This window comes from Oncorhynchus tshawytscha, linkage group LG20, assembly GCF_018296145.1.
Source record: "Oncorhynchus tshawytscha isolate Ot180627B linkage group LG20, Otsh_v2.0, whole genome shotgun sequence".
Taxonomy (NCBI): domain Eukaryota; kingdom Metazoa; phylum Chordata; class Actinopteri; order Salmoniformes; family Salmonidae; genus Oncorhynchus; species Oncorhynchus tshawytscha.
Genome location: NC_056448.1, coordinates 42,246,780 through 42,272,881, shown reverse-complemented (window position 1 = coordinate 42,272,881; position 26,102 = coordinate 42,246,780). Strand labels below are relative to the sequence as shown.

The 26,102-nt window shown below is 43.2% G+C and overlaps 2 protein-coding genes across 2 annotated transcripts; one reads left to right on the top strand and one right to left on the bottom strand.

The window, feature by feature from the left end:
* Window positions 1-21,103, top strand: pdzph1 (PDZ and pleckstrin homology domains 1). Its single transcript, XM_024381481.1, has 13 exons — window positions 1-126; window positions 2,692-2,790; window positions 3,358-5,583; window positions 9,457-9,582; window positions 10,310-10,474; window positions 10,986-11,087; window positions 11,400-11,510; window positions 11,885-12,063; window positions 16,896-17,053; window positions 17,518-17,560; window positions 17,811-18,000; window positions 19,274-19,409; window positions 19,876-21,103. The coding sequence occupies exons 2-13, from the start codon at window positions 2,727-2,729 to the stop codon at window positions 19,973-19,975; spliced, it is 3,600 nt and encodes a 1,199-aa protein (XP_024237249.1). The 5' UTR covers window positions 1-126; window positions 2,692-2,726; the 3' UTR covers window positions 19,976-21,103.
* Window positions 20,991-24,174, bottom strand: LOC112219985 (lysozyme C II). Its single transcript, XM_024381482.2, has 4 exons — window positions 23,955-24,174; window positions 23,650-23,811; window positions 21,962-22,040; window positions 20,991-21,599 (listed from the first exon to the last, which is right to left on the bottom strand). The coding sequence occupies exons 1-4, from the start codon at window positions 24,079-24,081 to the stop codon at window positions 21,533-21,535; spliced, it is 435 nt and encodes a 144-aa protein (XP_024237250.1). The 5' UTR covers window positions 24,082-24,174; the 3' UTR covers window positions 20,991-21,532.
* Window positions 24,175-26,102: the final 1,928 nt, after the last annotated feature.

Genomic DNA, 26,102 nt, shown 5'->3' with positions numbered 1-26,102 from the left:
TCTTAGGTGCACGGGTCATGTGGCGTCTTTGTGAAAGATATGCCCTATATGACTAACGCTCTTCAACTTGACAGACTATTCTATAAGGGAAAAAAATATCCCCTTTCTGGACATATTTATTCAGGGGTAAGTTAGTGCATTTACTTGGTTGTTCATTCAGGGGTAAGTTAGTGCATTTACTTGGTTGTTCATTCAGGGGTAAGTTAGTGCATTTATTTGGTTGTTCATTGCATCGGAGCCTCTGAGATATAGGTTGTGTATGCCAGGAATGCATATAGCTCACCTGAGAATGTAACGGAAGGCATTGAAAATGGTCACGGAGAGTAAAATGGAGTGTATTGGGAATCTGGGATTCTAGAGGAAATGTGTTTCTTACCATTAAGAACTAATAACTGATTCAGTAAAGCATGCTAAATGTTACCGTGTATAAGGGTTGGGGTCAATTGCAATTTAATTTGGAATTCCAATTCAATTCTTGAATTCACTTATTAGTTGGAAAATGTACGTTGAATTAAATTTGAATTTCACATATCTTCAAGTTATGGAATTGAAATTGAATTGGAATTGCAAAAACATCAAATCTTTGGAATTTAATTGAATTGTAATTCATATTTTCTACATTTCACAGTTAATGAAATTAGTGCACATAGTATCAAACATGTATTGTAGGATGTGTTTTTAATCATATCACTATATTTTAATTAACCTGTATCACTATATTTTCAGTATAGCTAGGCTGTCTGAAGTGACATGATCAGCCTTACAGGCTGAAGGAAGTGAATTTGAATTTGTGGAATTGTTGGGGATAATTTCAAGATTTGGAATTGACCTAACATTGGAATTCAGAAGAATTAACTTATATCTGAATTCAAAGACTGACCTGGAATTGAATTCAATGGAATTTACAGGGAGAGAGAATTGAATTAGAATTGAATTTGTGGAATTGACCCCAATTCCAGGTCTTTTGGAAATAGTGATAATATATATTTCCAGGTAAGTATGAAATGTGCATATGGGTGGCGAAGGCTATCTGTTCTTTCCTGGTGTTGGATAATTCTACTCAATGGATTACATTTAATTCAATTCTTTAATCTGAAAATGAGTCAACATTTTCTATGAATTTTTGGCTGTATCACTATCGACATTACATCCTTATCTAATGCTGACATTACACGAGGTGAGATGACAAGACATTACATGACATTCATGTCAAGCAGTTTGGCCTAAATTAAGCCAATTTATCTTAAAAACATTTTTTATAAATGTATGGTACATCAATTCTTTGCATCAATTGTGATGCTTTTTAAAATTCTGGGCTCATTCAGTGGTTGAATAAATCTGTCATTTTGGACCTGAGCATAATCAGGGAGATAGATACCTATTTCCTATGCCAGTATGAGAGAGTGGACATTAAGCGGCAGGGTAGCTTAGTGGTTAGAGCATTGGACTAGTAACCGAAAGGTTGCAAGTTCAAATCCCCGAGCTGACAAGGTACAAAATCTGTCGTTCTGCCCCTGAACAGGCAGTTAACCCACTGTTCCTAGGCCGTCATTGAAAATAAGAATTTGTTCTAAACTGACTTGCCTAGTAAAATACATTTTTTAAAAATTTAAAAAGCCTCAATTTAAGATGACAGTAGGATTTCACACCAACTATCACATATCTATATGCTACATGATCACATCAGAAAACTGTTTTCTGTCCGTTTCCTACTGCTTTATAATAATCTATTGGTGTGGAAATTTTCGGACTACCATTTTATCAATAACAGTACCAACGCTACAGTTGCTGTAGATGTGCCACTGTTTTTTGAGAGACAATTCTAATCAAACACTCAGAGATTGGTATGTTGCATGCATCATAATCAATATTTTGGTTTTGATTTGCAATCTTAACCAAACACCTAGCGAGCTTGTCAATCTGTTCAGATGTTTGTTTTGAATAATGGCTAAGGTGTGGCTTGACAGCCACAGGATCTGGGTTGGACTCCCGTTCAGGGCTACCCCCAGAATTCACTACAGTATATAAACACTGTTCATTCTGTTATTACTTTTTAACCCTATCAAGTCTTGAGAGCCCCAGCAAAAAATGGCCTTTTTCATTTATTTGACTTAAATGTATATTTTATATAGCCCTTATATTTAGCCTTACAATGAAGTGATTTTACCATTTTATTTTCAGAACAACCTTAAAAAATAAGGTCAGCCAAAGCAAAAATGTGATAGAAAGGCATTTATACGGAAATTGTTTGCTCAGTGGGAAATTAATAACCAACTAGTCAGTAACAACTGTGTGGAGTTTGGTGATTTGTGACAGCAACTACGTGAGCTTATTACAGTATTATAGACATTATGTCCTAGGGATTCTATGATCTTCTATGTGTAGAAAAACCCTGGACCTTCTAACGACACTTGTGTAGCTTGTGAGCTTCATAGAGCAAAACATATTACATGTGCCATTCGGACTCCACGGACGATTTTGTAAAACACTGCCCTTTGTCTCACAAACACCTCTCCAGCTCAACCCTCTTTAATCACACAGACTAATGGTTGATACCAACGGATGCATAAGAAATAGACGAATCCAAAAAGGTACAACTCAAAAGTCAAACACACAAAGGTCAAATCACGCCGGCACCATGGTGGGACTAATTGGGTTAAACAGCCATGATTTTGTAATTGTCTGTTGCAGTGTACGGGAAATTGGAGGCTGAGGCCTAGGGAAGAATGAGTCGTCGCGGGAGCAGGAGGAGGAACAGTCGGAGGAGGAAGAGCCCCGCCAGCAGTAAACGTGAGTGGAGGTTATTGGGGCGGATCCTTTAGAGGAATGGGGTTAATCCTGTCATGGCTGGCTGAGTCACGCCCAGCCCATGCACCCACACCTTCACTATTAAGCCTGCCACACTGTTTGGCCAATCGGAGCAGGTGAGGATTACTGTGGTCTCGTCTATGTAACCACAGCTAATGGACAAGAGCCAAGAGGCTCCATCTTGGAATGAATCCCACACATTGTGATAAGGTACCATTTTGTCAAATTGAGCTTGAGAGAAATGCATCACAGAAAAGGGTCAGTAGTGTATACGAGGATGGCTCAGCAGCCACGAGGCCTATAAGCTTTACACCAAATACAAGAGTTCGAAAATAATTCAACCACAATCCTCACTACCATGTATTAATCAATTCAATCTCAGGGTACATAGAAGGGATCAACCTTTTAGATACATTTTGAGAGATTTAGTTCCTCAGTCTCATAGCTTGTCAATGGCATTGTGGCCATACAGTGGTCTTAATAGTTGTTGTTGTAGTTTTTGATGTAGGCTAAATGTTAAGGTGTATTCATTTTTTGTCTTCCTTACAGAGAGTGCCTCTCAATGCGTTTTTCAAAAACAAAACAAAAGTAACAGTGTGGTTTGCCAGGATGATATCACTGAGAAAGGAGAAATTCAATCATTACGCAAAGATAATATTTTGTCAGACTCTGATGAAGAGGGAAAATACAGTGAGATTCCAAGCAAAGAGAAAAAAGTCAGGCGAGACAGTCAAGGGGAGTCCTCTCGAAACAAAAGGCCACCTAGCATCGCAAAGCAAGAGAACATAGACAGGGGGGTGAAATTCACAACTTTGGTAACCATTGACAGTTTGCAACCGTCATCTTCAAAAATCATCTTTCAGCACTCTCGTATTGGCTCGAACATGAAGTTTGAAATTCAAGAAATTCTACACTCCGATAACTCAGGGATCAAGACAGTATATGTGTTCGAAAGTCAACAGGGGGCTACCGGAGAGCCTTGTGTCCAGAGTCAACGTGAGAAGAGACTCGGTCCAAATAATGATTTAATTCAGCAGTCATGGACTCTAAACCCAAATGTAAACATCACAGTCCACAGTCAAAACAGGAAGCACAATTACGAATTTAGCGTTCCAGAAAGCAGCAAGGATGCAGAGTACACAGAAAGACATAGCATTGCCTCAAGGTGTTGTGGGGAATTGGCCTGCCGCAAAAGCTGCTGTGATGATCAATTTGCTTTTCACCGTTCGCCCAGCAACAATGACACCGACTTCACATTGGCAGGTGGGTCCTCCAGCCCACCCCCTTTGTCTGATTTCTGGAAAAGCACAGATGCACTGTGTGACATTCCCCCACCATGTGAGTTTTCCGACCATAAATATGAATCCCTGGCAGACCTTACCGAAGACATAGCTTCCTGTCAGATTGGGGCTTGTTGTACTACGGACAAGCAGCAATGGATATTCAGTCCACCACCCTCCATGAGGCACCATAAAGACTCTGGTTGCCCCTACTCACTTGATGGTGAAGACAGTGCCCATTTGGCATCTTTCTTCGACAGCGTATCGGAATCAGACAACTATGAACCCATGTTCATGAGACCACCATTGTCAGTGAACAGGTCCAGTTACACCAAAGACTTCATCCAAAACCACGAGATGAAGACCCAGATGCGGAACAATAGCATAGCTACCGTAGAATGCAAAACCTGCTTGTCGTCCAGTTATCTACAAAAGCCGACGAAGAGGCGGCGGACTTTCCCCGGGGTGAAAGAAGAACCAAGTCAAATGCAGGAGGGCCTACCTTCGTGGGAGGGAAGAGAGTCTTTTTCGTCTGGCACCATCTCCTCTTACATTATGGAGTCCCTTCCACTTCAAGCAGAGAGACTACGCAGACTGACAGCAGACCACCAGGAAGATGAGAGGCTTTGTCCCTTTAGTGCATTGAGACGTAAATCCTCCCAAAGCAGCTACAGTTACAGACCCAGCTCCAGCAATGCAAACAGCCACCTCGAGCCACAGCAACAACTGATCAATCCGTCATATGCTTCTACGTCCGAGGAGGCTGTAGATGAGGTCTTCCAGTTACCAGAGCCAAGGCACCTACCATGTGAAGAATCCAGAGGACCCGACCTGGACTTTGGAGGGAATGCATTGGCGGACATGGCTTTCGGAGTGGAGCAGATCGAGGTGGCAGAGAGCGGCTTTGATGAAGACATGGGGGAAGTGGAGTACCACAGCCTAGATCCCACGGTGGAGGAGCTCACTCAGAGGGACCTGCTCATTCAGGTCTTCCGTCCCTCCCTTTCCAAACTGTCATCCCAAGAGAATTCAGTTCCCAATCTTCAATCCATGCGGCGAAGAGGATCAGTCATGGCCATAACAACAGGGAGCACTGAGCAAAGGGTCTTGCAGAGTGTCTCCAAACTAGCAGAGAGCGCAGCACTGAATAGTCCCCACTGGGACACCTCCAACGTAATCCCAGAGACACGGTCTGTGTTCCCCATACTGAACATGGAGATGGATTCAGGAATCACAAGTAAAGCTACAGAGGAAGTTAGACTAACGCCGAAAAGGTCTCAAACTGTAAGAGCTAGCATCTCCAGCCCTACTCTTTCACAGATCGAGGAGGGGAAAGAACCTCCTCCAAAATATAAGATTGTAGAGGATTCAGGCATGGAAATTGCAGAGGCACCCAGTCCAGATCATGAATCTCAAGACCAAGAGACAGAAAGCAATTGGAAGCCCAAGCTATATCAGACAGATTCTACAGCGGAAAAACAAAGTGTGTCCAAATGTGAGTTGTGCCAATGTCACGCCCTGGTCAAAGTATTTTGTGTTCATCTTTATGTATTTGGTCAGGCCAGGGTGTGGCATGGGGTTTTTTGTAATTGTGGTGTGTTTGTCTTGGGGTTTTGGTGGTGGTATTGGGATTGTAGCTTAGTGGGTTGTCTAGCAAAGTCTATGGCTGTCTGGAGTGGTTCTCAATCAGAGGCAGATGCTTATCGTTGTCTCTGATTGGGAACCATATTTAGGCAGCCATATTCTTTGAGTTTGTCGTGGGTGATTGTCCTTAGTGTCCTATGTGTACTCGTTGTTAGTTTGCACCAGATAGGCTGTTTCGGTTTCGTTTATTGTTTTTTTGTAAAGTTCGTGTTTTTTTGTTATATTAAACATGGATCGCAATCGACACGCTGCAGTTTGGTCCGACTCTCTTTCATCACCACTAGAAAACCGTTACAGAATCACCCACCACCAACGGACCAAGCGGCGTGTCAACAGGCAGGAGCAGCCGAAAAGGAGATGCTCACCAAGGATTTCTGGTCATGGGAGGAGATCTTCGACGGGAGAGGACCCTGGGCTAAACCAGGGGAGTGTAGCCGCCCAAAGGAGCAACAGGAGAAGAGGCAACAGAGGCAGCAGCAGCAGGAGCAGCAGCAGCTACAGTGGGAGAGGTTGCACCACCTGGAGTTATGGACATGGGAGGAGGAATTGGACGGTAAAGGACCCTGGAATGAGCCTGGAGATTATTGTCGCCCCAAAGCCGAGCTGGAGGCAGCAAAAGCAGAGAGGCGGCATTATGAGGAGCTAGCACGGCAGAGCGGATGGAAGCCCGAGAGTCAGCCCCAAAAATTTCTTGGGGGGCTTACAGGGAGTATGGCTATGCCAGGTAGGAGACCTGCGCAAACTCCCTGTGCTTACCGGGGGCTGGAGACCGGGCAGGCACCGTGTTATGCTGTGGAGCGCACGGTGTCTCCAGTGCGGGTGCACAGCCCGGTTCGGTATATTCCAGCTCCGCGTATCGGCCGGGCTAGATTGAGCGTCGAGCCAAATGCCATGAAGCCGGCTCTACGCATCTGGTCCCCAGTGCGTCTCCTTGGGCCGGCTTACATGGCACCAGCCTTGCGCTCGGTGTCTCCGGTTCGCCTGCATAGCCCAGTGCAGGCTATTCCACCTCGCCGCACTGGCAGGGCAACCGGGAGCATTCAACCAGGTAAGGTTGGGCAGGCTCGGTGCTCAAGAGCTCCAGTGCGCCTGCACGGTCCGGTCTATCCAGTACCACCTCCACACCCCAGCCCTCCGGTAGCAGCTCCCCGCACCAGGCTTCCTGTGCGTGTCCTCGGTCCAGTACCACCAGTACCAGCACCACGCATCAGGCCTACAGTGCGCCTCGCCTCTCCAGCGCTGTCGGAGCCTTTCTCCTCTCCTGCGCTGCCGAAGTCTCCCGCCTATCTAGCGCTGTCGGAGCTTTCCTCATCTCCAGCGCTGCCGGAGTCTCCCGCCTGTTCAGCGCAGCCAGAGCTGCCAGTCTGCATGAAGCAGCCAGAGCTGTCAGTCTACATGAAGCAGCCCGCGCTGCCAGTCTGCATGAAGCAGCCAGTCTACATGGAGCAGCCAGAGCTGTCAGTCTGCATGGAGCAGCCAGAGCTGTCAGTCCGCATGGAGCAGCCAGAGCTGTCAGTCCGCATGGAGCAGCCAGAGCTGTCAGTCCGCATGGAGCAGCCAGAGCTGTCAGTCCGCATGGAGCAGCCAGAGCTGTCAGTCCGCATGGAGCAGCCAGAGCTGTCAGTCTACATGAAGCAGCCCGAGCTGCCAGTCTGCATGAAGCAGTCAGTCTACATGGAGCAGCCAGAGCTGTCAGTCCGCATGGAGCAGCCAGAGCTGTCAGTCTACATGAAGCAGCCCGAGCTGCCAGTCTGCATGAAGCAGCCAGTCTACATGGAGCAGCCAGAGCTGTCAGTCTGCATGAAGCAGCCAGAGATGTCAGTCTGCATAGAGCAGCCAGTCTGCATGGAGCAGCCAGTCTGCATGGAGCTGCCAGTCTGCATGGAGCTGCCAGTCTGCACGGAGCTGCCAGTCTGCACGGAGCTGTCAGTCTGCACGGAGCTGTCAGTCTGCACGGAGCTGTCAGTCTGTAAGGAGCTGCCAGTCTGCAAGGAGCTGCCAGTCAGCACGGAGCCGCCAGAGCGGTCAGTCTGTAAGAAGCCGCCAGAGCTGTCAGCCTATATGGGGCAGCTAGTGCCGCCAGTCTGCCCAGCGCCGCCAGTGCCCCCAGTCTGCCCAGCGCCGCCAGTCTGTCCAGCGTCGCCAGTCTGTCCAGCGTCGCCAGTCTGCCCAGCGTCGCCAGTCTGCCCAGCGTCGCCAGTCTGCCCAGTCGCCAGTCTGCCCAGCACCGCCAGTCTGCCCAGCGCCGCCAGTCTGCCCAGCGTCGTCAGTCTGCCCAGCGCCGCCAGTCTGCCCAGCGCCGCCAGTCTGCCCAGCGCCGCCAGTCTGCCCAGCATCGCCAGTCTGCCCAGCGCCGCCAGTCTGCCCAGCGCCGCCAGATCTGCCAGTCTGCCCAGCGCCGCCAGATCTGCCAGTCAGCCAGACTCTTCCAGATCTGCCAGTCAACCAGACTCTTCCAGATCTGCCAGTCAGCCAGACTCTTCCAGATCTGCCAGTCAGCCAGACTCTTCCAGATCTGCCAGTCAGCCAGACCCTTCCAGATCTGCCAGTCAACCAGACTCTTCCAGATCTGCCAGTCAACCAGACTCTTCCAGATCTGCCAGTCAACCAGACTCTTCCAGATCTGCCAGTCAGCCAGGATCTGCCAGTCAGCCAGGATCTGCCAGTCAGCCAGGATCTGCTGAGACCACCAGCCAGCCAGGAGCTGGTAGATCTATTTACCGGCCTGAGCTTCCTCTCACTCCTGAGCTTCCTCTCACTCCTGAGCTTCCTCTCACTCCTGAGCTTCCTCTCACTCCTGAGCTTCCTCTCACTCCTGAGCTTCCTCTCACTCCTGAGCTTTCTCTCACTCCTGAGCTTTCTCTCACTCCCGAGCTTCCCCTCAGTCCCGAGCTGCCTCGGTCCCGAGCTGTCCTTCAGTCCCGATCTGCTCCTCAGTCCAGTGGGGTTCTGGGTGAGGACTACTAGGCCATGGTCGGCGGCGAGGGTGGACTATCCAGGGACGAAGGGAGAGGGGACTAAGACATTAAAGGAGTGGGGTCCACGTCCCGCGCCGGAGCCGCCACCATGGACAGACGCCCACCCGGACCCTCCCTATTGTTTTGAGGTGCGTTCGGGAGTCCGCACCTTAGGGGGTTCTGTCACGCCCTGGTCAAAGTATTTTGTGTTCATCTTTATGTATTTGGTCAGGCCAGGGTGTGGCATGGGGTTTTTGTAATTGTGGTGTGTTTGTCTTGGGGTTTTGGTGGTGGTATTGGGATTGTAGCTTAGTGGGTTGTCTAGCAAAGTCTATGGCTGTCTGGAGTGGTTCTCAATCAGAGGCAGATGCTTATCGTTGTCTCTGATTGGGAACCATATTTAGGCAGCCATATTCTTTGAGTTTGTCGTGGGTGATTGTCCTTAGTGTCCTATGTGTACTCGTTGTTAGTTTGCACCAGATAGGCTGTTTCGGTTTCGTTTATTGTTTTTTTGTAAAGTTCGTGTTTTTTTTGTTATATTAAACATGGATCGCAATCGACACGCTGCAGTTTGGTCCGACTCTCTTTCATCACCACTAGAAAACCGTTACAGCCAATCTCAGGTTTTTCACTAATCATAGCCTAAGACATTGATTCCAAATCCCTACTTGTCCCAGAGGGACCACCAGATTCAATAATTTGGTTAAGATGAGATAAGGGGGTCAGAAAGTGTTCTCATATGGGTATCCTTTATTTATTTTCTGAAGCCTCCTTAGAGGTCAAGGACAACGGCCCCGAGCACTGGGCTAAGAGACGGAATCTCTTCAAGGACAGCAAGCAATGGAGCTCTATAGGGGGAAGCTCCCTAACCAGCAGCATCAATGAGGAGTCAGGTAGGCACCCTAATGTCCCCTAATCTAGAACCAGACACAGCTTTCATTTGTTGGTCTATAACCAGCCACAACACAGATATTGAGTGTTATGCCTTTATTGCTATGACCAGACATAACAAGGCAATCAGAACTGTGTGAACAGGAGATAGAATATGATATAAGTCGTATTTTAGGTGTGTCAGCGATACCAGAGGTTTTCACAATTGGGGTGATTTGGGTGTAGTCATTGTAAATCTACTGTAGGTATTGCAGAAATGGGAAGGCAACGGCATCTCCCATAAATAAACACAACTACGTTTTTTACCTCATTCTCTTTTTTTATTTAAAAAAAGCTTATGTGTTTTGACTTTCGTCAACAGGTGCAATCTGGGAAAAAAATACAACAATTCCACCTACTTTACAATTTGTTGTTTTTCAGATTGCACCTGCTGACGGAAGGCCTACGTTCCCACAAAGAACGGTGCCCAACACCCCTCCCCCCACAAAAAAAGCAAGCTTTGACGAAGTCGAAAGCCGAAATGCGCCCACTTTTTAAAAATAAAACAGAACTCCGTGAAACTAAACATGTTGTTGTTGTTGTGGTTATTTATGTCAGATGCTATCACTTTGACTTTTCTGGAATACCGGAACCAATGATGTATAAGTCATTAACAGAAAACTTGTTTCGGAAAACTAGTAATGGAATGTCATGTCATGTCATTCTATGTGTGCTTATGTCACTGTGTAGGAATTTCAGAAGACAGTCGTTCTGTTGACATGGCAACAAGGGACCTTGGAGATAAGGGTTTCTACACAGAAACCTTCCACTGTGCCTCATGGATTTACAGTGGAGACGAAGTCAGTCCGACTGCTGGGCCAGTTCCTCCTGGTCTCCAACCTCGAACTGTCACAAGTAGGACACCTTTCTACATTTCTTACATCACGGTGTTGGGACCTTCTCCAATAAAGTCAGTCAATTCAGAGATTGAAAATCAGTTAACAAATTAAAATCTTCTTTAAGAAAATAATCAACGTGCCAGAGTTTGGCGTAGCATTCTAAGCTCCCAACTCTGTCCGATGTATATCACCTGGCGACCGAGGTTTGAGCCCTGTGTCGGCCACCCTATGTCTATGGCCATACTATTTGTCTCCCTCTCTAAAATATCTAAGGAGGTCCTGTAAAACAAACACTACTACTACCACTACTGATGTTACTTCTACATGTACATGCTAGTCATTTAGCAGACACTCTTATCCAGAGCGACTTACAATAGTGAGTGCATACATTTTCATATTTTTACTACTACTACTACTACTCCTCCTACCACCACCAATGTTCTTAATGTTATCAACAAATTAATAGAACTCTTGAAGGTGAAAACATAGATGGACCATTCTTACTTAATTGGTTCTTCTCTCTGCAGTTCGTGAGAGGACGGTCAAGATTTGGAAAGGAATGGGAGAGTACCCCTGGGGGTTTAGAATACAGTTTTCCAAACCTATTGTGGTCACAGAGGTCGACACAAGTAAGTCCATTTGCGTACCGTACTTATCACGCTAATAAATGCACAGCAAAGGTTACTCAGACAATATTTTCAATTGTTTTGTTTGCTTGATAAAGATGCAGTTTGATCAACAAAGAATTTGCTATCCTTTTAAAAAGAGACTGATTAGTAAATTTTTCATTTTAAGGCAGACATTTTGTGTCACTGCAGCAATTGCCAAGCAGTTTGATGTTTTTGACAGATATTATCACTGCTGCAAGTGTCCATTGGCCGTATCTAGCAAACCACACTGCTAGCTCAGCTGTAAGCCAAGCTCCTCCCTTCTGGTTTCAGATGGAGCAGCCGAGGAGGCGGGGCTATTGGTGGGAGATTTCGTCATGGCCGTCAATGGGATCGATGTCACCAGTATCCCCCACTCTGAGGCAGCTGACCTGGCAAGACAAGGTAATAATAAAATAGGCCAACATGTTAACTGTTAGATCATGGTACTGCACAAGTATGTAGTTAGAATTAGCTATAAAGGATAATGCACCACAGGAGGTTGGTGGTACCTTAATTTGGGAGGACAGGCTCATGGTAATGGCTGGAGCGGAATCTCTGGAATGGTATGAAATACATCAAACACATGGTTTCCATGTGTTTGATGCCATTCCATTCGCTCAGCTCCAGACATTATTATGAGCCGTCCTCCCCTCAGCAGCCTCCTGTGGAGTGCCCATCAGGTACCTATTTACAAGCCAAATATTTTGCTATCATGTTTATTTTTTTTTAGTATGTGATTGAGAATGGGATCCCCTTATTATTTGTTTTTTTGATAGGCCCGGACCTCCTGACTATGACCATTGGCTCAGACATCGGTCGAGGCCCCAACACCCCCAGACCTACCTGCCGAGGCTACCTCCATAAACGCACCCAGTCTGGCCTGATCAAGGGTTGGAGAAGGAGGTGGTTCGTGCTCAGACATGACTGCTGTCTGTACTACTACAGGCATAAAAAGGTGAGCACAGCATCCTGGTAACTCGCCACGTGCCTTTAGAGAAACTACCCTCCTGTGTTTTGGATCTAAAAGGGACATTTCAAATTCAAAGTTTGTCAGACATTTTGCATACCTCATAATTGCTCTTCAGTCAAGCTGTTTTATATTCCACACTATGTATTGTGTAAATGCCCCTGTAGGACAACATTACTTATGAGGTGAACTATCCCTACTTTATTCCACAACAATATTCTCCCAGAAGTTTCATTTAGAAAAGGTGAATTGGGCCTGGAAATCGATTAACAGGAAGTCACAAATTATATTAGTTTTCTTTGAAGGGCCTACAGTAACTATGACATGTGTGGATTGTGGTATTCTCTTTAAGTGGATGAAAGAGTGTCCAGATAAACGTGGCTTAACAGTCATACACATGGCACCACTCCTTCACTCTAAAAGTCATCCTCAAGACACCACTCCTTCACTCAATTAGTCATCCTCAAGACACCACTCCTTCACTCAATTAGTCATCCTCAAGACACCACTCAATTCAATTCAATTCAAGGGCTTTATTGGCATGGGAAACATGTGTTAACATTGCCAAAGCAAGTGAGGTAGATAATATATAAAGTGAATATATAAAGTGAAATAAACACTCCTTCACTCTAACAGTCATCCTCAAGACACCACTCCTTCACTCTAACAGTCATCGTCAAAACACCACTCCTTCACTCTAACAGTCATCCTCAAGACACCACTCCTTCACTCAATTAGCCATCCTCAAGACACCACTCCTTCACTCAATTAGCCATCCTCAAGACACCACTCCTTCACTCAATTAGCCATCCTCAAGACACCACTCCTTCACTCTAACAGTCATCCTCAAATCAAATCCAATTTATTTATATAGCCCTTCGTACATCAGCTGATATCTCAAAGTGCTGTACAGAAACCCAGCCTAAAACTCCAAACAGCAAGCAATGCAGGTGTAGAAGCACGGTGGCTAGGAAAAACTCCCTAGAAAGGCCAAAACCTAAGAAGAAACCTAGAGAGGAACCAGGCTATGAGGGGTGGCCAGTCCTCTTCTGGCTGTGCCGGGTGGAGATTATAACAGAACATGGCCAAGATGTTCAAATGTTCATAAATGACCAGCATGGTCAAATAATAATAATCACAAGCAGAACAGTTGAAACTGGAGCAGCAGCACGGCCAGGTGGACTGGGGACAGCAAGGAGTCATCATGCCAGGTAGTCCTGATGCATGGTCCTAGGGCTCAGGTCCTCAGAGAGAGAGAAAGAAAGAGAGAAAGAGAAAATTAGAGAGAGCATACTTAAATTCACACAGGACACCGGATAAGACAGGAGAAGTACTCCAGATATAACAAACTGACCCTAGCCCCCCGACACATAAACTACTGCAGCATAAATACTGGAGGCTGAGACAGGAGGGGTCAGGAGACACTGTGGCCCCATCTGATGATACCCCCGGACAGGGCCAAACAGGAAGGATATAAGCCCACCCACTTGTCCAAAGCACAGCCCCCACACCACGAGAGGGATATCTTCAACCACCAACTTACCATCCTGAGACAAGGCCGAGTATAGCCCACAAAGATCTCTGCCACGGCACAACCCAAAGGGGGGGCGCCAACCCAGACAGGAAGACCACATCATTGACTCAACCCACTCAAGTGATGCACCCCTCCTAGGGACGGCATGAAAGAGCACTAGTAAGCCAGTGACTCAGCCCCTGTAATAGGGTTAGAGCCAGAGAATCCCAGTGGAAAGAGGGGAACTGGCCAGGCAGAGACAGCAAGGGCGGTTCGTTGCTCCAGAGCCTTTCCGTTCACCTTCACACTCCGGGTTCAGACTACACTCAATCATATGACCCACTGAAGAGATGAGTCTTCAGTAAAGACTTAAAGGTTGAGACCGAGTTTGCGTCTCTCAAATGGGTAGGCAGACCATTCCATAAAAATTGAGCTCTATAGGAGAAAGCCCTGCCTCCAGCTGTTTGCTTAGAAATTCTAGGGACAATTAGGAGGCCTGCATCTTGTGACCATAGCGTACGTGTAGATATGTACGGCAGGACCAAATCAGAGAGATAGGTCGGAGCAAGCCCGTGTAATGCTTTGTAGGTTAGCAGTAAAACCTTGAAATCAGCCCTTGCCCTTGCACTAACTGAAGTTTATTTAGTGCTTTATCCAGGTAGCCGGAAAGTAGAGCATTGCAGTGGTCTAACCGAGAAGTAACAAAAGCATGGATTAATTTTTCTGCATAATTTTTGGACAGAAAGTTTCTGATTTTTGCAATGTTAAGTAGATGGAAAAAAGCTGTCCTTGAAACAGTCTTGATATGTTCGTCAAAAGAGAGATCAGGGTCCAAAGTAACGTCGAGGTCCTTCACAGTTTTATTTGAGACGACTGTACAACCATTAAGATTAATTGATCAGATTCAACAGAATATCTCTTTGTTTCTTGGGACCTAGAACAAGCGTCTCTGTTTTGTCCGAGTTTAAATGTAGAACGTTTGCAGCCATCCACTTCCTTATGTCTGAAACACAGGCTTCAACTGAGGGCAATTTTGGGGCTTCACCATGTTTCATTGAAATGTACAGCTGTGTGTCGTCCGCATAGCAGTGAAAGTTAATATTATGTTTTCAAATGACATCCCCAAGAGCTAAAATATATAGTGAAAACAATAGTGGTCCTAAAACGGAACCTTGAGGAACACCGAAATTTACAGTTGATTTGTCAGAGGACAAACCATTCACAGAGACAAACTGATATCTTTCCGACAGATAAGATCTAAACCAGGCCAGAACTTGTGCGTGTAGACCAATTTGGGTTTCCAATCTCTCCAAAAGAATGTGGTGATCGATGGTATCAAATGCAGCACTAAGGTCTAGGAGCACGAGGACAGATGCAATGCCTCGGTCTGATGCCATTAAAAGGTAATTTACCACCTTCACAAGTGCAGTCTCAGCGCTATGGTGTGGTCTAAAACCAGACTAAAGCATTGTTTGTCTTCAGGAAGGCAGTGCGTTGCTGCGCAACAACATTTTCTAAAAATGTTGAAAGTAATGGAAGATTCGATATAGGCCGATAGTTTTTTATATTTTCTGGGTCAAGGTTTGGTTTTTCAAGAGAGGCTTTATTACTGCCACTTTTAGTGAGTTTGGTACGCATCTGGTGGATAGAGAGACGTTTATTATGTTCAACATAGGAGGGCCAAGCACAGGAAGAAGCTCTTTCAGTAGTTTAGTTGGAATAGGGTCCAGTATGCAGCTTGAAGGTTTAGAGGCCATGATTATGTTCATCATTGTATCAAGAGATATAGTACTAAAACACTTGAGTGTCTCTCTTGATCCTTGGTCCTGGCAGAGTTGTGCAGACTCAGGACAACTGAGCTTTGAAGGAATATAGATTTAAAGAGGAGTCCGTAATTTGCTTTCTAATAATCATGATCTTTTCCTCAAAGTGGTTCGTGAATTTATTACTGCTGAAGTGAAAGCCATCCTCTCTTGGGGAATGCTGCTTTTTAGTTAGCTTTGCGACAGTATCAAAAATAAATTTAGGATTGTTCTTATTTTCCTCAATTAAGTTGGAAAAATAAGATGATCGAGCAGCAGTAAGGGCTCTTCGATACTGCACGGTACTGTCTTTCCAAGCTAGTCGGAAGACTTCCAGTTTGGTGTCGCGCCATTTCCGTTCCAATTTTCTGGAAGCTTGCTTCAGTGCTCCGGTATTTTCTGTATACCAGGGAGCTAGTTTCTTATGAGAAATGTTTTTAGTTTTTAGGGGTGCAACTGCATCTAGGGTATTGCACAAGGTTAAATTGAGTTCCTGAGTTAGGTGGTTAACTGATTTTTGTCCTCTGGCGTCCTTGGGTAGGCAGAGGGAGTCTGGAAGGGCATCAACGAATCTTTGTGTTGTCTGTGAATTTACAGCACGACTTTTGATGCTCCTTGGTTGGGGTCTGAGCAGATTATTTGTTGCAATTGCAAACGTAATAAAATGGTGGTCCGATAGTCCAGGATTATGAAGAAAAACATTAAGATCCACAACATTTATTCCATGGGACAAAACTAGGTCCAGAGTATGACTGTGACAGTGAGTAGGTCCAGAGACATGTTGGACAAAACCCACTGAGTCGATGATGGCTCCGAAAGCCTTTTGAGTGGGTCTGTGGACTTTTCCATGTGAATATTAAAGTCACCAAAAATGTGAATATTTTCTGCTATGACTACAAGGTCCGATAGGAATTCAGGGAACTCAATGAGGAACGCTGTATATGGCCCAGGAGGCCTGTAAACAGTAGCTATAAAAAGTGATTGAGTAGGCTGCATAGATTTCATGACTAGAAGCTCAAAAGATGAAAACTTCATTTTTTTTTTTGTAAAATGAAATTTGCTATCGTAAATGTTAGCAACACCTCCGCCTTTGCGGGATGCACGGGGGATATGGTCCACAACAAGACACCACTCCTTCACTCTAACAGTAATCCTCAAGACACCACTCCTTCACTCTAACAGTCATCCTCAAGACACCACTCCTTCACTCTAACAGTCATCCTCAAGACACCACTCCTTCACTTTAAAAGTCATCCTCAAGACACCACTCCTTCACTCAATTAGCCATCCTCAAGACACCACTCCTTCACTCTAACAGTCATCCTCAAGGCACCACTCCTTCACTTTATTAGTCATCCTCAAGACACCACTCGTTCACTCTAACAGTCATCCTCAAGGCACCACTCCTTCACTTTAATAGTCATCCTCAAGACACCACTCTAACAGTCAAGACACCAACTATTCACTTACAATCTCCACTGACAGCCAGTGTATTTCTGTTGCAGGATGAGGGGAGGAAGCGAGCTCTGTCATCTTTTAAGCTAGAGGGAGCAGATGTTGGAGGGGACCCCTCCCTGGGGAAACCCTTTGTGTTCAAGTGCTGCCCCCTGACTGCCAACAGAGTGTACTACTTCTCCGCTACATCCAACCTGGAGATGAAAAGGTATCGATAGAGTAGTAGTCCTTGCATAGTGTTTATTGCGTTTTTATGTAGTTTTGTGTATGACCAGACTAATTTCAGATAGAAATGCACGTTATAGATCTATCATTCATTCTCATTCAAATAAAGTATGATAAGGTGCTAGATCTATTCTATGTGCCGTATTTCTACGCTTCTTCTCCCTTCCTTTCTTGGTTTATTTTTTACATCAGCTACAACAGCTAAAAATACAATATTTGGGGTTATTTAAAATATTTTTCACAGTGGTTTAGATGGTACCATGATTCTCTATGGCTATGCTATACATTGCTTATAGTCACAAACTGAAATGAGATTTGAGACATTTTAGAATTTTAGAAACCAGGAAGTAGCAGAGCACTAAAGTGTGCATACAATGCCAATAACAAGTTATTTATTTGAAATAATTATCTGTGTTATTGCTCACCTGCTGTTTTTCATTAATTTAGGTGGTTGGATGCCATGGACAGAGCTGTTCATCCTGTAACACAGGTAAGGATTGTTGTCAAACAAGGAAAACATGTAGAATTTATATCCAGTTAAAATAAAATATACAATCTTTCTTGAAATTCTGTCTCGCTACAATACACTATTACATTCCATCATGCATATTTTTAACTGTGGAGGATATAATCAAAGGTGGTTTTTGGGGGGAATGATTCAAATAAATGAGGCATGTTGTTGTCCATGCTGAGACTATAGCCTATAGAACTAATCCCTGCCCTGACCTCTCATGTGGCAGAATCACGTGTGGGTGGATGTGACTCGCCACAACGCCAGCCTCCCCCCACTGGCCGTGAAGAACCCAGAGTGTCTGGGCCTGCTTCACCAGATAGACAGGAATAACAAGGACACGTGGGTGCAGCACTACTGTACACTGAAGGACGGGTGTCTCTACTTCTACGCAGGCATCCGCTCAACGCACGCTCTGGGTATGTTGTGAAGGCCTCACCTTGATCCTTTAAAAAACACGTTTTTATTTAACTAGGCAAGTCAGTTAAACATTTTTTTTGTTATTTTCAATGATGGCCTAGGAACAGTGAACTGCCTTGTTCGGGGGTAGAACAACAGATTTTTAACTTAGCTCGGGGATTCAATCTTGCAACCTTTCGGTTACTAGTCCAACGCTCTAACCACTAGGCTACCCTGCCGCCAAAATGTTGACACTGAGGAGACTGCGTTGTCCATTTAGGAAAATTGATTAGGAGTTATTGATGATAAATATAAATTATAAATGTATGATTAAATGATAAATAGATGACAAACCATATTCTGTTTAACCCATATGTCAATGAATGGAAATCAATGTCAGAGATCATAATTAGTGTGGTCTTTTTTTGTTGTCAATAACTTATTAGCGAGGTTTTGTTTTTTAACCCATTACATGACATTATTTGCACTCCTTGGAGAAGCCTCCTCTGCTAAATACTGTAATATACAGTATCTGACTGCCTCTAGAAGCCTCCTCTGCTAAATACTGTAATATACAGTATCTGACTGCCTCTAGAAGACTCCTCTGCTAAATACTGTAATATACAGTATCTGACTGCCTCTAGAAGCCTCCTCTGCTAAATACTGTAATATACAGTATCTGACTGCCTCTAGAAGCCTCCTCTGCTAAATACTGTAATATACAGTATCTGACTGCCTCTAGAAGACTCCTCTGCTAAATACTGTAATATACAGTATCTGACTGCCTCTAGAAGCCTCCTCTGCTAAATACTGTAATATACAGTATCTGACTGCCTCTAGAAGACTCCTCTGCTAAATACTGTAATATACAGTATCTGACTGCCTCTGGAAGACTCCTCTGCTAAATACTGTAATATACAGTATCTGACTGCCTCTGCCTAAAAACTCCTCTGAAGACTCCTCTGCTAAATACTGTAATATACAGTATCTGACTGCCTCTAGAAGCCTCCTCTGCTAAATACTGTAATATACAGTATCTGACTGCCTCTAGAAGCCTCCTCTGCTAAATACTGTAATATACAGTATCTGACTGCCTCTAGAAGCCTCCTCTGCTAAATACTGTAATATACAGTATCTGACTGCCTCTAGAAGCCTCCTCTGCTAAATACTGTAATATACAGTATCTGACTGCCTCTAGAAGCCTCCTCTGCTAAATACTGTAATATACAGTATCTGACTGCCTCTAGAAGCCTCCTCTGCTAAATACTGTAATAAATATATGACTCCCTCCAGGGGGGATCTACTTACATGGGTACACTGTGAGGGAACAGTCCTTGGGATCCAAGAAATCCACCATTGAACTGAAACCCCCTTCGGAAGAGTTCAAAACCTTCTATCTCTGTGCTGAAAACCCCATGGAAAACAAACGGTGAGATGTTCACACATTTGACACATGTTGGCACATTTTAAGTAAGCATTTCACTGTACTGTTTACACCTGTTCCCACTGGGCACAGACAACATTTCAATGTCCAGTTTTGATTTACATTTGGTTGATTTGTCAACTAATGTGAATTTCAACGTGAAATCAACAAAAAAGCTCACCATGTCATGTTCCGTTGAGGACTTTTTGCAAATCCAAACAATTTTCCACTTTGATTCAACGCTTTTTGTTGTTGAAAATGCTTGGAAACAACGTTGATTTAACCCGTTGTTGCCCAGTGGGTTGTATCCTGTGCACGTGACAATTAAACTTTTGACACATTGTACACAAAGTAGACTCTCATTGCATTGATTTAGGAAGGAATAAAGGCACAGCTTTTTAACATGACATAATACTGTATGCTTGGAAATACCTTTGCGATAATTAATCATTTCTGAAGTTCATGTTCACAGATGGATCTTGTCTATAAAAGCGTCCGCAAAAAAATGGCTACCATACCATCAGGCCGTTCAGGACTACATGAATCGACCACCAGAGGAGACCAGAATGTGAGCTCGATGGATAATTCCTCGCATCGCAAACAACCTTTACTGTTCTAGCTTCTGGTTTGGTTTAACCAAAAGCATGTTAAAGGATCACTTTACTCAAAAACTTGTTATGATGCAAAACATATCATCATCATCATCATCACCACAGTTTTTACTCTGTACTGAAAACTTGACTAGTGACATGCACAATGGAATTTTGGGGAGATTGTATTAACAGTGAACTTTTGGTTATAGTTTTGCAGTGACCTATTCCTTTAATATTGGTTATGTTTGACATTCCCTTGAAGGATTCCATGTAAACCTGAAAATTGAATGGGAATTTAAGTATTTCAATGCAGTTTAACTTCAAGTCGCTTTACTCTACTCTGAGTGTCAGTCTGTTTACATTATCATGCAAGACGACAAACACACAGATCTGGGACCAGTCTTACCCTTGTTGGACGACCAGCTGTTCAAGGCATTTACAGTATGTTCACTTCAGAAAAATTATTACCAGCACTTTGGGAAAACTACTCTTTAACTAACAGTGTACTTTGAAGATGTCCATAGTCTTTATTTTTTTTTTTAATTGGGGGAGAGATATTTGTTATTTTAAAGAGACCTTTGGAGTATTGTAGAGTATGTTGGAAAAGAAGATAGAATGTTTTTCACAGATCAATTCACATTTTGAAGTAATTGAATTGTAGAATTCATCTGCTGCTATGCTTTTTCAACAATTTCTCCAGATTCTCACTGAACAGTCTGCAAGTATTTGGGAATTGAATGAGTTTCTGGCATTATGCATTTTATACACATTTGTAAACATATGATATGGATGGAGTTGTCTGGAGGATTTTGAATTGTTGCTATGGGCTTGTTGTATGTTTTGATACTGTTAGCTTCCTTAGTGATACAGCACTGCACCATTTCAGAGATGATGATGTTGGCTGAATAATAAATACATAATAAATGACATGACAGTTTGACTATAATAACACAGTTCTATCATCTATCATTGCTACACAAACACCAACAACAAATAAAACATGAACTTGTTTTATTTTTATGGGTAAGCATGTTGAGCTGTTTACTGATTTGACATGAAGTAATATCGTACATTATATATGATTATACATTTGACACAAAAAAAACAGATTATTAGTGATTTACTTTGTATTATAAACTGGGTGGTTCGTCCCCTGAATGGTGATTGTCTGAAAGCCGTGGTATACCACAGGTATCACAAAACATTTATTTTTACTGCTCTAATTAGGTCGGTAACCAGTTTATAAAAGCAATAAGGCACCTCGGGGGTTTGTGGTATATGGCCAATATACCAAGACTAAGGGCTGTATCCAGGCACTCAGCGTTGCGTCGTGCGTAAGAACAGCCTTTAGCCGTGGTATATTGGCCAGATACCACACCCCCTAGGCCCTTATTGCTTAAATCTAAAATGTATCAATATGTGAAAGTTTACTAGTTAAAGCTGCAGATGCTGATGGATAGTACAGAATGGATCCATCCCATTAGTTAAGTCTGCTTCAGAATGGTTTGAGAAGTGTTCAGCTGCTCCAGTATGGTCTTAGACCCCGCAGCCAGCCACGTAGGAACTCAGGTCCTGATTCTGACAGTGAAGGCGCCAAGCCACCCTAAAATGTACACACACCATCATGTTGGTATTTGATATATAGACATTACATATCAGATATAAGACAACAGAACATAATGTGGAATTGAAGGATGATAGAAGACTTGGAAACGGTTTACATTACGTAGGCATTAATTCAGGGTCATTTTAAGGGAGTATTTAAGTTAGATAATTACCATGTACAGGCAGTTCTTACCATTTAAATGCTTCTAAAAGGTGAGAGCTAATTTGTTACAGGTTATCCCATTTATACATAGTCTTGTAGAGTGATATTGGGCTACAGGTATCATAAAGTATGGCTAATTATTTTGTAACTGAAATGTTTTTGTAACATGGTACTTTCAGGGAAACCTGCCACTTTACCATGCCCCGATTCCGTTCGGGTCCAACACCACACGCTTGGCACAACGGATCGCCACTGTGAGGTCATCAGTTAGCAGCTCTGTCAGAAGTAAGAGGAAGGGAAACCTTTAGTCATAGTACCGTACGGGAAACAGGAGGAACCAAAAGCTTAGAAAAACAACAACAACAGCAGATTCCTGTACAATGAAACAATAAAGGTAAGTTGGGTCAGGGTTTAGAATAGAGAAGTAGGCCTACCGGGAGCCCCAGTGTCTGTTTATTCTCATTTTGACTGTATTCAAATGTAACATCCAAATTATGTAAGATCAACATTATAGTGCCTTCAGAAAGTATTAATACCCCTTGACCTTTCCACATTTTGTTGTGTTTTTTTTGTGTGATTTAAAAGACACACATTTTGTTGTTTGATTTAATTCAAAACTGTAACTATGTCACTCAGGAAAATGAGTCTTCTTGGTAAGCAACTCCGGTGTATGTTTGGCCTACTGAAAGGTATATTTGTCTCCCAGTGTTACGTATACGCTGGGAGTCGGAAAGCAGGTGCAGAAGGTGAGTTTAATACGGAACAGATACAAAAGAACAAACATGGGAAGCGTACTGAACGTGAGAGACAATCAATAACGCCTAAGGACTGATGAACACAGAGGCTAAATAAAGGGGAAGTAATCAGGGATGTGATTAGGATTTTCCTTCAGGCTTTTTCCTGTGCTTAGCTCTATTCCGTTTCTTTTTATCCTAAAAAAAACTCTCTAGTCCTTGCCAATGACAAGCATACCCAAAACATGATGCTGCCATCACCATGCTTGAAAATATGAAGAGTGGTACTCAGTGATGTGTTGTGTTGGATTTCCCCCAAACATAACGCTTTGTATTCAGGGCATAAAGTTAATTATTTTCCACATTGTAGTATTACTTTAGTGCCTTATTGCAAACAGGATGCATGTTTTAGAATATTTGTATTCTGTACAGACTTCCTTCTTTTCATTCTGCCATTTAGGTTAGTATTGTGGAGCAACTACAATGTTGTTGATTCATCCTCAGTTTTCACAGCCATTAAACTCTGTAACTTATTAAAGTCACCATTGGACTCACTGAGCGATTTCCTTCCTCTCTGGCAACTGAGTTAGGAAGGACGCCTGTATCTTTGTAGTGAATGGGTGTATTGATACACAATCCAATTTATAATTAATAACTCCCCATGTTCAAAGGGATAATCCATGTCTGCTTTTTTATTTTTTTTAACCATCTACCAATAGATGCCCTTCTTTGCGAGGCATTGGAAAACCTTCCTGGTGTTTGTGGTTGAATCTGCGTTTGAAATTCGCTGGTCAACTGAAGGACCTTACAGATAATTGTATGTGTGGGGGTACAGAGATGAGGTAGTTATTCAAAAATCATGTTAAACACAATTAATGCACACAATTTATGTACCTTGTTAAGCACATTTGCACTCCAGAATTTGTAAAAATGTCTTAAAACAACTACACTTTGATATTATGGGGTATTTATTGTGTGTGCAGGCCAGTGACACTAAATCTCGATTTAATCCATTTAATTTCAGGCTGTAACACAACGAAATAAGTGGAATAAGTCAAGGGGTACACTGCCAATAGCCCTCAACACGGCACATTTCTTGTCAAAAGTAATTATCTATGTATGCGATGCCATTCGGTAGACAGGCTACTCACCGTTGCAGCGGATACCACAGACGTTCTTAGCCCCCGGGGTACGTCCGTCGTCACACCAGTAGCGGCTGTTGATCTGGAAGATGCCATAGTCGGTGGAGCCGTCGGTGTTGCGGTTGGTGGCCTGGGTATTGTAGCTTGACTCCCATTTAGACAGACAGACCCCTTAGAGGACATATAGTCACGCGGTGGATTATCCTCAGTGTAAGGTTAGCTATGGTAAGATATTTTTGGAGCTCAGAAACATACAACCATATGCACACACACACACATCCTCAAAGACCACGATCAAGTATATTATCACTCACAGTTGGGGAGGCTGTTTCCAGCGTAGCCATCCATTCCGGATGCCTTCAGCGCTCTGGCCAGCTCACATCTGTCATATACCTTAGCACTGGCCAGAGCCACAAGCAGGAGAACAACAACAGCTCTCATTCTGAACAGACAGACAGCTAGGTCTAATGGTTTGGATGAAAAGAAGGCCTGTGTCTCTAAAAGTGTGAACAAGTCAACTTCAGCTTTCCTTATAAAGGCTCCGGATGAAAGAGACATTGATATCGCACTATTTACACAATAGATATGTGCCAATAGCTTCTGCAAAAAGTAGTGGTTGTGAAACTGAGGGTTTTCCCATTTAACCTTTTGTTAGGCAGACTTTATTTGCTTATGATTTAGATACAGTAGGTCCAGTATTAAATGCATAGTGGGTATTTTTTAAGACAAAGGCTTCATTCGCTGTTTAAAAATTGCATATTGAGTATCATCATTATGCCCAGTAGATTAGATTTAAAGTACTGTATTTTTCAATATCATCATTATGCCCAATATATCAAATCAAATCAACTTTTATTGGTAGCATACACCGATTTGCAGATGTTATCGACAGGTTCAGTGAAATGCTTGTGTTTCTAGCTCCAACAGTGCAGTAATACCTAGCAATACAAAATATTGAAAAAACAGTATACACATAATCCAGAAAAACCATACATTCTGAAATATCAGAATGAGCAATGTCAGAGACCGGAATAGAAATATATGTACACATAATGGCAGGTAGTCTAGCGGTTATAAGTGTTGGGCCAGTAACTGAAAGGTCGCTGGTTAGAATCCCTGAGCCGACTTGGTAAAACATCTGTCGAGGTGCCCTTGAGCAAGGCACTTAACTCTAATTGCTCTGGATAAGAGCATCTGCTAAATACAGTATATGAATAGAAAAGGCTTGTACAGCAGTAGTTATATAGGAAAAGCCATGATTAGCATACAGTAAATACACATAAAACGCAATGTACATTTTATTAACGTGCCCAGTGTTCATTGATTGTTTTGCTCTATAACCTGTTAGTTCACGTGCCTTGCAGACTAGTAAACAACTAGTGATTTAGAACCACAGAGATTTAGTGCAGGTCACAAAGCAAACAGGAGTTGCCTCCACTATTCCAGCACCATTTCAACATCATCAAATCACCTCTGCTTAGTATAATACAGTGACAACAAAAAAGTACCAAAAGCAATTTAGTCCAATCAACGTATGCCAAATATGATCTTGAAGTTCATGGTTCTGATTTCTGTTTGTCTGTGTGTGTTTGTGGAAGTAGAAAAAAAATGAGGATGGAAGTTCCTCCTTTCTTTCATGTTGACGAAACGGTCTATGACTCTGTCATACAGTGCACGCTTTTATTTTTTATTGCCCTAGGCTACCTGGGTAAAATGTTTGCTCGCTAGCCTAACTTCCTTTCATGGGCAACGTTAGCTAGTTAACAGTAGCCTTCTACATCTAGCTACATATTGAACTTCCATCCTCTCAGTCCAGAGACACAATGTATTTTATGGTTGGATCAAAATCACCTTTATAATCTCCAGTAAGGAGAATAAAGAAAAATCACAATTTCTCCACCTATCTCCATTTATGGCTAATATAGGAAGGGGACTTAATGCTATCTAGCTTGCTACCAGAGGACAACAACACAACAAGATGCAACAATTCAAGCTGTTTCTGTCAATGACATATTTCTCTGTGATAGGAGTGAAGCCAAATCGAAACTGGCTTCCCTTTTGGAACATGCTGACTTCACTATGACATTCTAGCTTCTGTGTTATCTGAGAAAATGGGCATGTTACTTTCGCCCTGTGTTACTTTCGTGCGACAAAGCTCTTAAAAGAAAATGAGGAAAAAAACAGAGAATGGACTTTACCTACCGTGCATTCGGAAAGTATTCAGACCCCTTGACCTTCTCAAAATGTTGCTACATTACAGCTTTGTTCTAAAATGGATTAAATAAATTTTTCCCTCATACATATACACACAATACCCCATAATGACAAAGCAAACACAGGTTTTTAGAAATGTTTGCAAATTTATTAAAAATAAAAAAAACTTAAATAATTATTTACATAAGTATTCAGACCCTTTGCTATGACACTCAAAATTGAGCTCAGGTGCATCCTGTTTCCATTGA